The 12286-nt window shown below is 38.9% G+C and overlaps 1 protein-coding gene across 1 annotated transcript in view; it reads left to right on the forward strand.

Annotated features, from left to right (window-relative positions):
• ar (androgen receptor) overlaps positions 1-7928 on the forward strand; it is a 31060-nt gene extending 23132 nt beyond the window's left edge. The window contains exon 8 of the mRNA XM_012822987.2: positions 7571-7928. Within this exon, the coding sequence (XP_012678441.2) occupies positions 7571-7732 (162 nt within the window). The 3' untranslated portion in view covers positions 7733-7928. The remainder of the gene's footprint in view (positions 1-7570) is intronic.
• Positions 7929-12286: the final 4358 nt, after the last annotated feature.

Genomic DNA, 12286 nt, shown 5'->3' on the forward strand with positions numbered 1-12286 from the left:
TGTGGTTAGGTTCCTTTTCCCAGATACACAGATAATATAATCTGTCCTCACACTGTTGCCTATTTATGTTCATGTTCATTCATGTTCATGCAAAACTCTGCTCTAGAGAAGAGGAAGAAGAAAGGAAAGAAGAGTGAACAAAAGTGAAAGTAGAAAGGAAAGAAAAGTGAACAGGAGTGGCTATGGATAATGAGATAAAGAGAGAGTGAAGAGGGAAAGTATTGAAAGAAGGAGAGTAAATGGAGTGAAGCAAAGAGATGGAGTGTGAGGGAGGATAGAGGACTGTAAAGTTAAAGAAGGCTGAAAAAAGTTGAAAAAAGAGTAGGAATTGATGGACAGAGTAATTGAAAGAAGAAGGGCAAGACGGGTGAACAGGAGTGGCTATGGATAATGAGTGACTATGGATAATGAGATAAAGAGAGAGTGAAGAGGGAACATATTGAAAGAAGGAGAGAAAATGGAGTAAAGCAGATAGATGGAGTTTGAGGGAGGATAGAGGACTGTAATATCAAAGAAGGCTGACAAAAAAGTTGAAAAAGAGTAGGAATTGATGGACAGAGTAATTGAAAGAAGAAAAGAAAGAAGAGTGAAGAGGAGTGGCTATGGATAATGAAATAAAGAGAGAGTAAAGAGGGAAAATTTGAAAGGAGAGAAAATGGAGTGAAGCAGAGAGATGGAGTGTGAGAGAAAGTAGACTGAGAGAGATAAAGAGAAAGATGGAGAGATGGAGGGGAAAAAAGTAGAGTATGAAAGGTGTCTCTTAATATTCCTAGTTATACAGTTGAATGGAGAGGGACAGAGAGAAGAGGAGCCTTGGAACCTTGGCGCAGGTGCCAGTGAAGCACAGGTGCAAGCCAGTTTAATGACCCTATTATGATGTCATAATGGCCCAATGTCAATGGGAAATTTTTTATTAGTTTTTCTTTAATATCTTTAAAAGTATAAAGATCAGAAAAGTGAAAAAATACATAGCATAAAGGGGCTTTTATACTCGGTTTTAACGTAGAAACGTACGCACGTAAGATACATAAGCGCTGTTTTAAGCCCCTTGCGCAGTTACATGAGACGTAAGTGCGTCCGCCAAAATTTGTAACTATCCAACAAAATCCTCCCAGGGCTCACGCACCCCGCAAGACTGTGATTGGCTGCTAACCGCATCCTTTCAGGAGTCTCACATTTCCGGTTTTCATAGCATAGTATCACCATTTTTAAAGGCCAAGGCAAGACTACAATATTTTTGAATCATGAATAACCTGCAGACCGTCTCACAAGCCTCTTCTTGATGATTATGAACATACACAAGATATGAGAAGATATGAGCATCTTTACAAACCCTCTTTAAACACTTATAAAGACCTCAAATGACCACGAATTCATGGATAGAATACTATCCCATTCTCACAGGAGAAATTACCTGAACAGCAATCTGAGCATATTTGTCAAACGCGATAAAAGATACTGCTCTGAAATATTCCTATTCCATACTGAATATTCTGTTTAGATCAAAGGTTTGTTTTGACATACCATGATATTTCAGATGATAGTTATGTGATAGGCTGTACCACTATGTTGACATTTAAAAACCGTTGACTGCGATTGTTTGGTGTTAAAAACCGTTGACTGCATTGTTTGGAGAGAACGCGCTAATTCACTGAACAAATACTTTCATATTCATTTTCCACCACTTGTTAGCCATGTCATCCATTCATATTGATGTGAATCAATCAATTGCACCCCTGAGGCAAGCGATAGAATGGAGCCTGGTCTGCTCATATACAAAAGTTAACATTACCGTGAAGTGGAGTTAATTTGCGGCCAACACCATTGTATTACAAGCACTGACATTCACTCATGATGAGAAGGTACACATGGCGATTATCTCGCCTTCTATCTTTCATCTTTGAATAATGTAATTTATAAACACGGCATTTTAAAGCGCTGTGGCCGTCATTCAAATATGTATCAATAAACGAACTTCTGCATCATGTGATCTGTCTTTTTTCGCCACTGGTACTGGTACTTTCATATTCATTTTTCGCCAGTTGTTAGTCATGTCATGCATTCATATTGATGTGAATCAATCAACATTTCACCCCTGAGGCAAGCGATAGAATGGAGCCTGGTCTGCTCATATACAAAAGCTATCATTAACGTGAAGTGGAGTTAACTTGCGGCCAACACATTGTATTACAAATACTGACAACATAGCTACTCTCATGATGATAAGGTAGGCCTACACCTGGCAAATCTCTCGCCTTTTATCTTTCACCATTGAATAATGCAACTTATAAACACGTTGTTTTAAAGCGCTGCGCCCGTCCTTTAAAGATGTGTCAATAAACGAACTTCTGCATCATGTGATCTGTCTTTTTCGCCACTGGTACTGAATTGCCAACCTTTGTATTTCGTGTAACAAATGTATTCATTTTCCTTTGTCCCGCTGCAATAAATACGCTTACTTCACTCAACATTCAGAAGGGAAAGGGAGATAACCCCGGAGTTAAGAATAAAGATCACTTCGGCTCTGGAGCAGTAAACAAAAGTCTCCCCTGTAATCTCAGACTACGATTAGCAGGAAAGGTTAACAACAGGCTAATTAATAAAATACAATACTTAATAGACTAACAATCCAATATTTATTTGTTTGAGTGTTGTTTAGTGCAACGGGGGTGTATGATCGTTATTGTCTATAAAGTAAGGCATTTTCAACGTTCATCGTGTCCATTCGCGTCATGGGGTAGGCAAAAAAACGTTACTCCACCTACTGTTCTGGCGTTGAATCGCTTTGCAACAAGCACAACCCTTGGGGAACCTTAAGGAACCATAAACCAAAACGAGTCCGCCGATGCAACTGCGCGGTCAGCCGCACCCGTAGTTACAGAGGTGTAAATCTACCTTAAGTGTTCTTTACAAGACCTACGAAGTTTCTACGTTAAGCGGTTCAAACTAAATTAAGTGCAGAAAAAGGTAAAAAGAATAACTAGAACATGCATTTCCTGAAGGAAATACCAGTGCATGAAATGCAAAAGTTAAGAAAGGAAGAATAAAAGAAAGAAGAGTGAAAGAAGGAAAGAAGAAAGGAAAGAAGAGTGGAAGAAGGAAAGAAGAAAAGAAAGAAGAGTGAAAGAAGAAAGAAGAGTGGAAGAAGGAAAGAAGAGTGAAAGAAAGGAAAGAAGAGTGGAAGAAGGAAAGAAGAGTGAAAGAAGAGTGGAAGAAGGAAAGAAGAGTGGAAGAAGGAAAGAAGAAAGGAAAGAAGAGTGGAAGAAAGAAAGAAGAAAGGAAAGAAGAGTGAACAAGACTGGCTCCGATAAAGACAGTACAGAGAGAGTGAAGAGGGAAAATATTGAAAGAAGGAGAGAAAATGGAGTGAAGCAGAGAGATGGAGTGTGAGAGAAAGTAGAGGGAGAAGAACTGGAACCAGGAACATTGTTTTTCCACAGAGGGATGGGACGTTTGCTGGAAGCCAGTAGGGTTTTTGGAACATTGGAACTTGTCTCACCAGTCCGACTAGAAGGTTTTGCCAATGGCTTTTTTCCATGGGACCTGGTTCCACCGTCGGGCATGTTGGTTGGTTGGTTTGATGATTCAACAGCGTTGTATGTGTGTCTGTGTGTGTATGCACACATACTCTGTCCCCTTTACCTTTTAGGCTATTTGTGTCACTTCCACTGTGACTCATCCTTACTTGTTGTCATGAATCACTCATTGCATTTATCTACCTCATATGTCAATTTATGTAATGTAACTAATATGTTTTTACGTAAATCTGAATATGATGCTTGGCCAGTAATTCGTTTTTAATGTCAAAATACTTGGTTTACTTCTCGCAGTATTATATATTTTTTGTAATATAGTGTATTAGAAATAATGCGAATGGCAAATGTTCTCGTGTAAAACATGTCATGTGAAGGGGGGGGTTGTGAGAACATAGTGTGCTGGAACAAATAAAGGGCGTTAGCTAAATTACATATTAGCACAGGTGTGAACAAAATAAATTCTGCAGAAGGATCAGAATCATACAGAGTGGCAAGCAGTCTGTGTGAGTCTGATGAATTCTCTCATAGGCCATGTCTGTTTATACAGAGTTACTGAGATAAAGAGAACATGATGTATCACAATGAAGAATTTGATTACATTACCATTAGGGTGCATCAAATTGCAATGCAAAAATTAAATCACAACATATCAAACCGTCTGGGGTTGCATTTTGTTCGGACACACATAAAAATGACTTTTGCAAAGTTTTGGGAAAATTCCTTGAGATTTAGAGGTGGAACACAGCATGTAAAAAATATGAAAATGGGCCTTTTATTTATTTATTTTTCTTAAATGATGCATTTTTTGCACTGGTATTTCCTTCAGGACATGCATATTCTAGTTCCTCTTGAAACCAAACATTGAAACCAAAGCCAAAGTGGCAGCAGAGAACGATATCAAAAATTGTCCGCTTTATCATGGCTCCCCCAATGGGTAAAAGCTGATGTGCCGTTCCACCTCTAGAACACCACATATCGCAAAAATATTTTGCATTTATTGTTTTTGCATGGATGGTAACACTTTAAGCACCCAGACAGATCAATATGCTAGAATTGTGTATTTTGATGCACCCTAATTACCATGGAAACATCAAATTGTTGAAACATGTTTATTGTTATATTTTTACTGTGTGTTTTACTATGTGATGGCAGGAAGATAGGTGCCAGTCATTAGGTGGGACATCTCTGTATACTGAAGTCATTCATTGTGTCATTGTGTTAAATGTCTTAATGTCTGTAGACCTGTGGAAAAAGACAAAACAAACTGAAAAGCATTTTGCTTTAGAAGACTTTGATTTGAAGGCCATGGGATGTGAACATGGAGTGAAGCAGAGAGATGGAGTGTGATGGAGGATAAAGGACTGTAAAGTCAAAGAAGGCTGACAAAAAATAAAAAAAAGTATAGGAATTGATGGACAGAGTAATTGAAAGAAGAAAGGATAGAAGAGTGAACAGGAGTGGCTATGGATAATGAGATAAAGAGAGAGTGAAGTGGGAAAATATTGAAAGAAGCAGAGAAAAATTAAGTGAAGAAGAGAGATGGAGTGTGAGAGAAAATAGAGTGAGAGGGATAGAGAGAAAGATGGAGAGAAAAAAAAGTAGAGTATGGAAGTTGTCTCTTAATATTCCTAGTTATACAGTTGAATGGAGAGGGACAGAGAGAAGAGGAGCATTGGAACCTTGGCGCAGGTGTCAGTGAAATACTGGTGCAAGCCAGTTTAAAGACCCTATTATGATGTCATAATGGCCCAGTGTAAGTCAATGGGAGAAATTGTATTAGTTTTTTTTTTATATCTTAAAAAGTATAAAGGTTCGAAAAATGATAGCATAGCATACATAGCATAAGTGTCCTTTACAAGACCTACGCAACAAAGTTTGAACGAAGTTTCTACGTTAAGTGGTTCGAGCTGAATTAAGCGCAGAAGTCGGTACAAAGAATAAGAAGAAGTATAAGAAACGAAGGAATAACAATACATGGCATTTCATGCACTGTAATAAAATCAAGATTTTCTATACTAGTGTTGGATGTTAATGAGATGCCATAAATAATGTAATTCTCAATTGTTTAGGGTCTACAAGCATAACCTCAGTTTAAGGAGTTAATGAGCAGGAAGTTGTTAGTCATCCAAGCTTTTACATCTTGCAGGCAGGCTTCTATCTTGGGTAGCTGTACAATTTCATCAGGTTTCATGGATAGGTAAAGTCGGGTGTCATCAGCATAGCAATGGAAGTTATTGCCATGCTTCCTTATGACAGCACCTAAGGGTAGCATGTACAAGGAGAAGAGCAGTGGTCCAAGGACAGAGCCTTGGGGAACACTATAACTTACTCTGGTGTGATTGGATGACTTATTATGGACATGAACAAATTGATGATGATCAGAAAGGTAAGACCTAAACCAAGAAAGGTCACAGCCTTTGATGCCAACATGATGTTCAAGTCTCTGAAGCAAACTATGATGATGTATGGTGGCGAAAACAGCTTTGACTAAGGCCGTTTCAATGTTGTGATGGGCTCTAAAGCAAGATTGGAGATCTTCGATATTGTTTTTATGTAGAAAGGATTTTAGTTGCTTTGCTATAACTTTTTCAAGTATTTGTGACAAGAAAGGGAGGTTGGATGAAGGCCTATAGTTAGCCAGGTTATCAGGATCAAGGTAAAGTTTTTTGAGAGATGGTTTGATCACTGATATTTTGAATGATTGTGGAACGTATCCTGAAATGAGTGAATTGATCATTACTTTAGGTAGTGTCTCATACAGGCATATTGATGATTTAGATGAGGAGATCAGGGAATTGAGTTCAGGGAGGTAAATGGGTGTGAAGGATTCTAGGAGTGCACCAGGTTGCAGGGGTCTTACAGAGGTAGTCATAGTGCATACTGTAAGACCTATAGGGTTATGGATAGGGAGGAGACGTGAATTTTTTCTATTATTGTTAAAATTTTGTTATTGAAAAAGTTACTGCTACAGGTTATAGGAACAGAATGTTCGATTGTATTGTGTTTTTTTGTTTGTCTAGAGATGGTGTTAAAGAGAAACCTTGGGTTGTTTTTTTATTTTCAATCAATGAAGAACAGTACGCTGATTTTAAGTAATTTGTTTAAGTGCACGAGTCTGGTCAGTGTGCCATGGATCAAATCTTTTCTGTTTTCTGATGATCTTTTGCAACAGTGTCAAGGGTTGAGCAAAGCACACTTGTGACGCCACGGGTCGATATGAGGTGGGGATGTGCTTACGCCACTTTCAGTGACAGGGGCAGGAGCTGAGACAAGTGCGGCTGGAAATTTTGACATGAATTCTGTTGTAGTCTTGTCAGATAAACAACGGCTGTAGAAGTGGGATAATTATTATGTTGCACAGAGTTGAATGTAATTAGGAGATGATCTGAAAGGGCAGTATTTTGAGTTAGAACTATAGGGTGGTCTATTTCTAAGCCATATGTTAGTACGAGGTCAATGATGTGGTTGTGGTAATGAATTGGCGTGTTTAGATGTTGGGAAAACCCAATAAACGTCTATAAGTGATTTAAATGCCACTGTAAGACTATTATTTTTTCTATTGTCCATATGGATATTAAAATCTCCCACTATGAGGATTTTATCCAGGTTTATAACCAAGGACCCACCTAGGACCCTGTCCTAGCATTAGGCAATGGGGAGTCAGCTTTCTAGCATTGTGCCACACTGTGTCCTGATGTGGCACAGTGAGTGTTTGGATGTGCCTCCTGAGTAAATATTGCTTAAAAGACATTAAAGCATTCTTGTGTCTTTCTGATTTTAGCCGTACTAGTTTTTTTAGTTAGACAGTTTTACATGTAATCCAGTTGTTACCTTGGGTCATAGTATTCAGCATATTAAGTGAGTTACCAATATAAACATTACAACCATTCAAAGTCATTGTAAGTGTAAACCATGTCAAAATCTCTGTAATAATATAGATGTCACATGATTTAAGATTTTAAAAGGTATTCTGTTTCCTCTCTCTCTCTCTCTCTTTCTCTCTCTCTCTCTCTATCTATCTCTCTGTCTCGCAGATTGTCAGGAAGCTTCACCAGTTCACCTTTGACCTCTTCGTCAGGGCACAGTCCCTGACCTCAAAGGTAAACTTTCCTGAGATGATGGCTGAGATCGTCTCGGTGCAGGTGCCAAAGATCCTGGCAGGCCTGGCCAGGCCTATCCTCTTCCACGAACCGTAGGGTCTCGGACCACTCACAACCAACGGTCACAGCCAGTATGAGCCAATCATGCACTGTTCAAACGCCTGTTGGGGTCGGCTGCCTGGAGAGAGCACTACGAGCTCAGTGACAGAGATTCAGACACGCACACACACACGCACACACACACACACTCTAGCACACACACACACACACACACACACACACACACACACACACACACACACACACACACACACACACACACACACACACACACACACACACACACACACACACACACACACACACACAGGCCCAGTGTTCTTTGCTCCTTTTCTTGCTAGTCACACTTTTTACACCTATGTTGTCTTTCATGGTCACCCACTTTCCCCCCCTTTTCTGAGAAGTGAATATCCTTGGAGAAAAAAAACCCCACCCAGTCCAATTTGATCATTACAGTAGATGGTCTCCTTCTTAAAAATGATTGAGTATCATTTTCTTACTGGACAGGATAGGTCAGGACAGGACAGCCTGAAAGGAAAATGAAACCAGCTGCAAGACACTTACTCCCTTTGATTGCTACATCCTACAAAACAGATGGATGTTCAGATCTCAGATGTCTATGCATAGATGTGCTTTTAGTTTTTTTATTTAGTGGGGAGAAAGATTGTCATGTCATAGATGGTCAGATGGCTACACTTGCCTCTACATTTATGAGTTTAAGAAATCCCCAGATAGCTATGGGAAATAAATAAGAAAACACTATTACACTATATATAAATCCAGTAGACTTCTCACTTACTTCTGCCTGCATGTTTGTTTTCACACAATGTTTTATAACTTCTCTCAACACACTCTCAATCACGGTACAATAAGTTCTTACCTTTAACTGCATGGTGACTTTAAGCTGTTAGCGGTCTGAAAACAAATGTATAGGTTCAGAAATGAGGAATTAGGCGTTGCGATCTCATTGAAAAACAAAAAGCTAAAACTAGTCATAATTTCATGTATAGTAATTTTTTTGGAGGGATATTAAATAAAATAAAAATGCACGTGTACACCTTTTAATCATGTTTAAACCAGTGAGAGGTTGTGTATTATACTGTGATGTATGTGATTTATTTGATGTAACTGATGGTTGTGTGTGTTGCTATATATTTGGATTTGTTATTCATTTCTACCACGTTTCTTTAAACTCATTTGTTAATAGTTCCATCACATTTTTTAATAATAGTTGCATTTTAATATTAGCCTTATTCATTGCTCTGCTTATTTTTGATCACGTATGATCATCTTATTTTGGTCATTTTGCACTAGCAATAACTTTGTCATTGCATGACAGACACGCATTTCCTTTATATAAGCTGATACCGTTGGAAATATTAACAGACTGGATGTAGTAAATTTGGTATAAAGAATATACTGGCAACTAAAATGGTTCTGTGATTTCACACATTTAAGCACTAATCAAGAAATGAAAAACATTTTGTTGAACCAGCCTGTAAGCTTCAGTTTTAATGTTCCAATTAGAGCATCCACCTCCAGTCTTTCTGACTCTGGACTGACTGAGTATTTTTCCCTGTTGTTTGCCTATTAGCAGTCGTCTCCCCTAGAACTCTTTTGGGCCTTGTTGACCTGACTCATATAGATGACTTGATTATGTAGATAATGAACAGGATGTGCAGAAAGCATCTTCATTCCTTCAACGTACCGTCAAACTGCAGGGGTCTGAGTAGGTGAAGATTGAGAGAGGTAGAGAGAGAGAGAGAGAGAGAGAGGGGATGACGGGAGGAGAGGAATGAAGTGTAAGGCTGTGAATTCGCAGTGGCTGTAAACTGACTAACCATGTGCAATTACACAGTTTGTGCATACACGCTACTCCGACTACACGCTACTCCGACTACACGCTCCTCCGACTACACGCTACTCTGATTACACGCTACTCCGACTACACGCTACTCCGACTACACGCTACTCCGACTACACGCTACTCCGACTACATGCTACTCTGACTACTCGCTACTCCGACTACACGCTACTCTGACTACTCATTCTCTGCCTGTCATGATGCTGCTAGTTCAAGTCACAGGTATCACCCTAGATCACTTCAGTCATTAGTTAAGAATAACTCACTGCTTCATTAGTTTAATAACATTTATTGTGGGGGAAGCCTGTACATTTGTAGTTATGCACTTGTAGTCCTACCATAGCCTCAGTCAAAGAAGGCAGTAACAAGTAATTATTCATTCTATCGTACGTTTCCCATTCTCTACAATCCAAAGTAAGTTTGGATTTGGAATCAACATATTGTTGTACTCAGAGGGTCAAATATTGCTGCCTATTTTCGGTGTATTTGTGAAGTTTAGTATCATCCTTTACTTTACAATCAAAATCATAGCTACAGCCATATCGGGATGCAGTTGCTCAGCACATGTGAGATGGTGCGAAAATGGGAATGGTAAAAGCAACATATGTAGGTTGAGAAATGTGAAAGGATGTTGTAAATATGCACTGTTAAGTTGTATAGTGACTAGTTCATCTTCAGCACAGCACACTGACACTTGTCTTTGACTAGTTGAACAAAAAGGTTTGCGCAGTAATTCTTTGCGTGTAACTGTATTGTGCTTCTATCTTGAGTTTTGTATAATCGTAAACAGCAAGTCATTGTGCGCTATGCTCTTAACCAAAGTCAACATACATACATGCTGGCATACAAAGGGTAGGTCTACCTGTAGGTCTGTAGCAAGCTTTCATCAAGACACATTGTACACTACAAGCCAAGGTTGTAACTAAGTAACAAAGACGTTTTTCCTAGCAACATACACAAGCAATAAGATGATTTTATGTCAAAAGAAATTCTTATAAGATGCCTCAGTGCCTCTATGATAAATGTTCAGTCATGGGAGTGCAGTAAGATCAGGTGATTTTCAGTTTTTTGAAGAGCAAATATCATTGGGGATTGACAAAATAGGCTCAAGTAAATCTGCTGTATGTTGTAGATTTGTATCTATTCTCTCAAGACTGAGGTTAGTACACTCAGACAGTATATTTCTAAATATACATAGATTTATTGTATAAATTAAAAATAGCAAACACATGCACTACAACAACAACTAAAGTAATGCACTGTAACCCCATGCATTTCGCCACATTTATACCTGAAAAGAATTGTATCAGTAAAAGACTTGGTGAGATTTTGTAAAAAATTGACGTTGGTTTGCCGTTTGTATAGATGTATTTTATATAGTTTTGTGATTAAAAAAAAACAACAACAATGACTGTATAAGTAATCTGATTAAAAAACATTGTATCTGTTGTGACTTAAATAATTGGTATTGCATTTTTATAATGTAACTTCCACAGTGTGGAGTGTTTTTTGTGTCTTGTTGTATTTGCCGTTCCAAAGTGCTTTGCCTATTGAAACTATGGAAGGAAATTCTGGCTGTTCAAATGACATTACTTATCTAACCTTTGTATGTTTCTAGTCCCTTACAGTTAAAGTTGTTTGTGTACATGTTGATTCCAAGTACAGGTAGTTGTATTACATAAAAGCTGCCAGGTCCCTTAAGCTGTACATTTAAACAGTTGTAAAAACAGTTGAGGAGATCCATGTTTGCTGTGTTGACTGTCTTCTAAATCAAGATTTAAATGTATATTGATGTCTTTGCATTGAAATAATAAAAAGAATCAATGGTTTTGTAATGCATCACTCATGTATCATAAGTCCGTAAATACTGCCAATTTTATGGTGATTGTGGCACAGAGAGAACATGCTATTGCGTGTGTTCCGGGGGTCAAGGGGGTGCGTGGCTTCTCTGAGCTGCCATGACGCAATAGGGATGTGCATACTGGCTGGGTTTTAAGAGAGGGGGGTGACTGGCACAGCCAACAGGTAATTCCTCACAAGTCATGTAAATCAAGGTATGATTATCTCACCGACACATTCATTTGGCATTTCCCATGTGTGCTATGTTTATAGCACAAATCCGCCACTACAACACAGTGTTTCCGATTTCAATAATAGACCTTAAAGCTCCAACGCTAATGCCCCTTCACAGCCAGTGGGGTGAGTTGCATTTGGGTCACTGTGCTACAGTGTAGTCCGATGCAACGAGATGAGGATTTGAGCTAGTGAATGGTGGGGATGAGATTATGGTTGTGGAAACAGGCTGTTGACAAGCAAGGTGGGCATGTTGAGTCAGTAGTCTAGGCCTTAGAGAAAAGTGGGACAACAGAGAAGCATGCTAAATAAGGCTAATGCTAACGATACCCTTGAGGCTTACAGGGAGATACTTTGCCTAGGGATAATAGTGAATGATGAATCTAGGGTGTCATTGCTAGAGTGGGTTGGCCCTATTGAAAGGGTTGGGGTGTGAGAAGGGTACTGGGCTGGCACATTAGGTGGGCTGAGAGTGCTCTTCATTTGAACATAATTACAGTGGAATGACCATTTTTGCTTGTCAATATGCACAGATTGAAGGCTACTATTAGCATGTGTAACAACTGAGCTCTTAGCTAAAAGACACATAACCTGCTTAAGATTTGTTTAAAAGCAGGAACTGGTTTATTACTCAATTGAAGTTCTCCAAAAAA

Source organism: Clupea harengus, chromosome 8, assembly GCF_900700415.2.
Source record: "Clupea harengus chromosome 8, Ch_v2.0.2, whole genome shotgun sequence".
NCBI classification, from domain to species: domain Eukaryota; kingdom Metazoa; phylum Chordata; class Actinopteri; order Clupeiformes; family Clupeidae; genus Clupea; species Clupea harengus.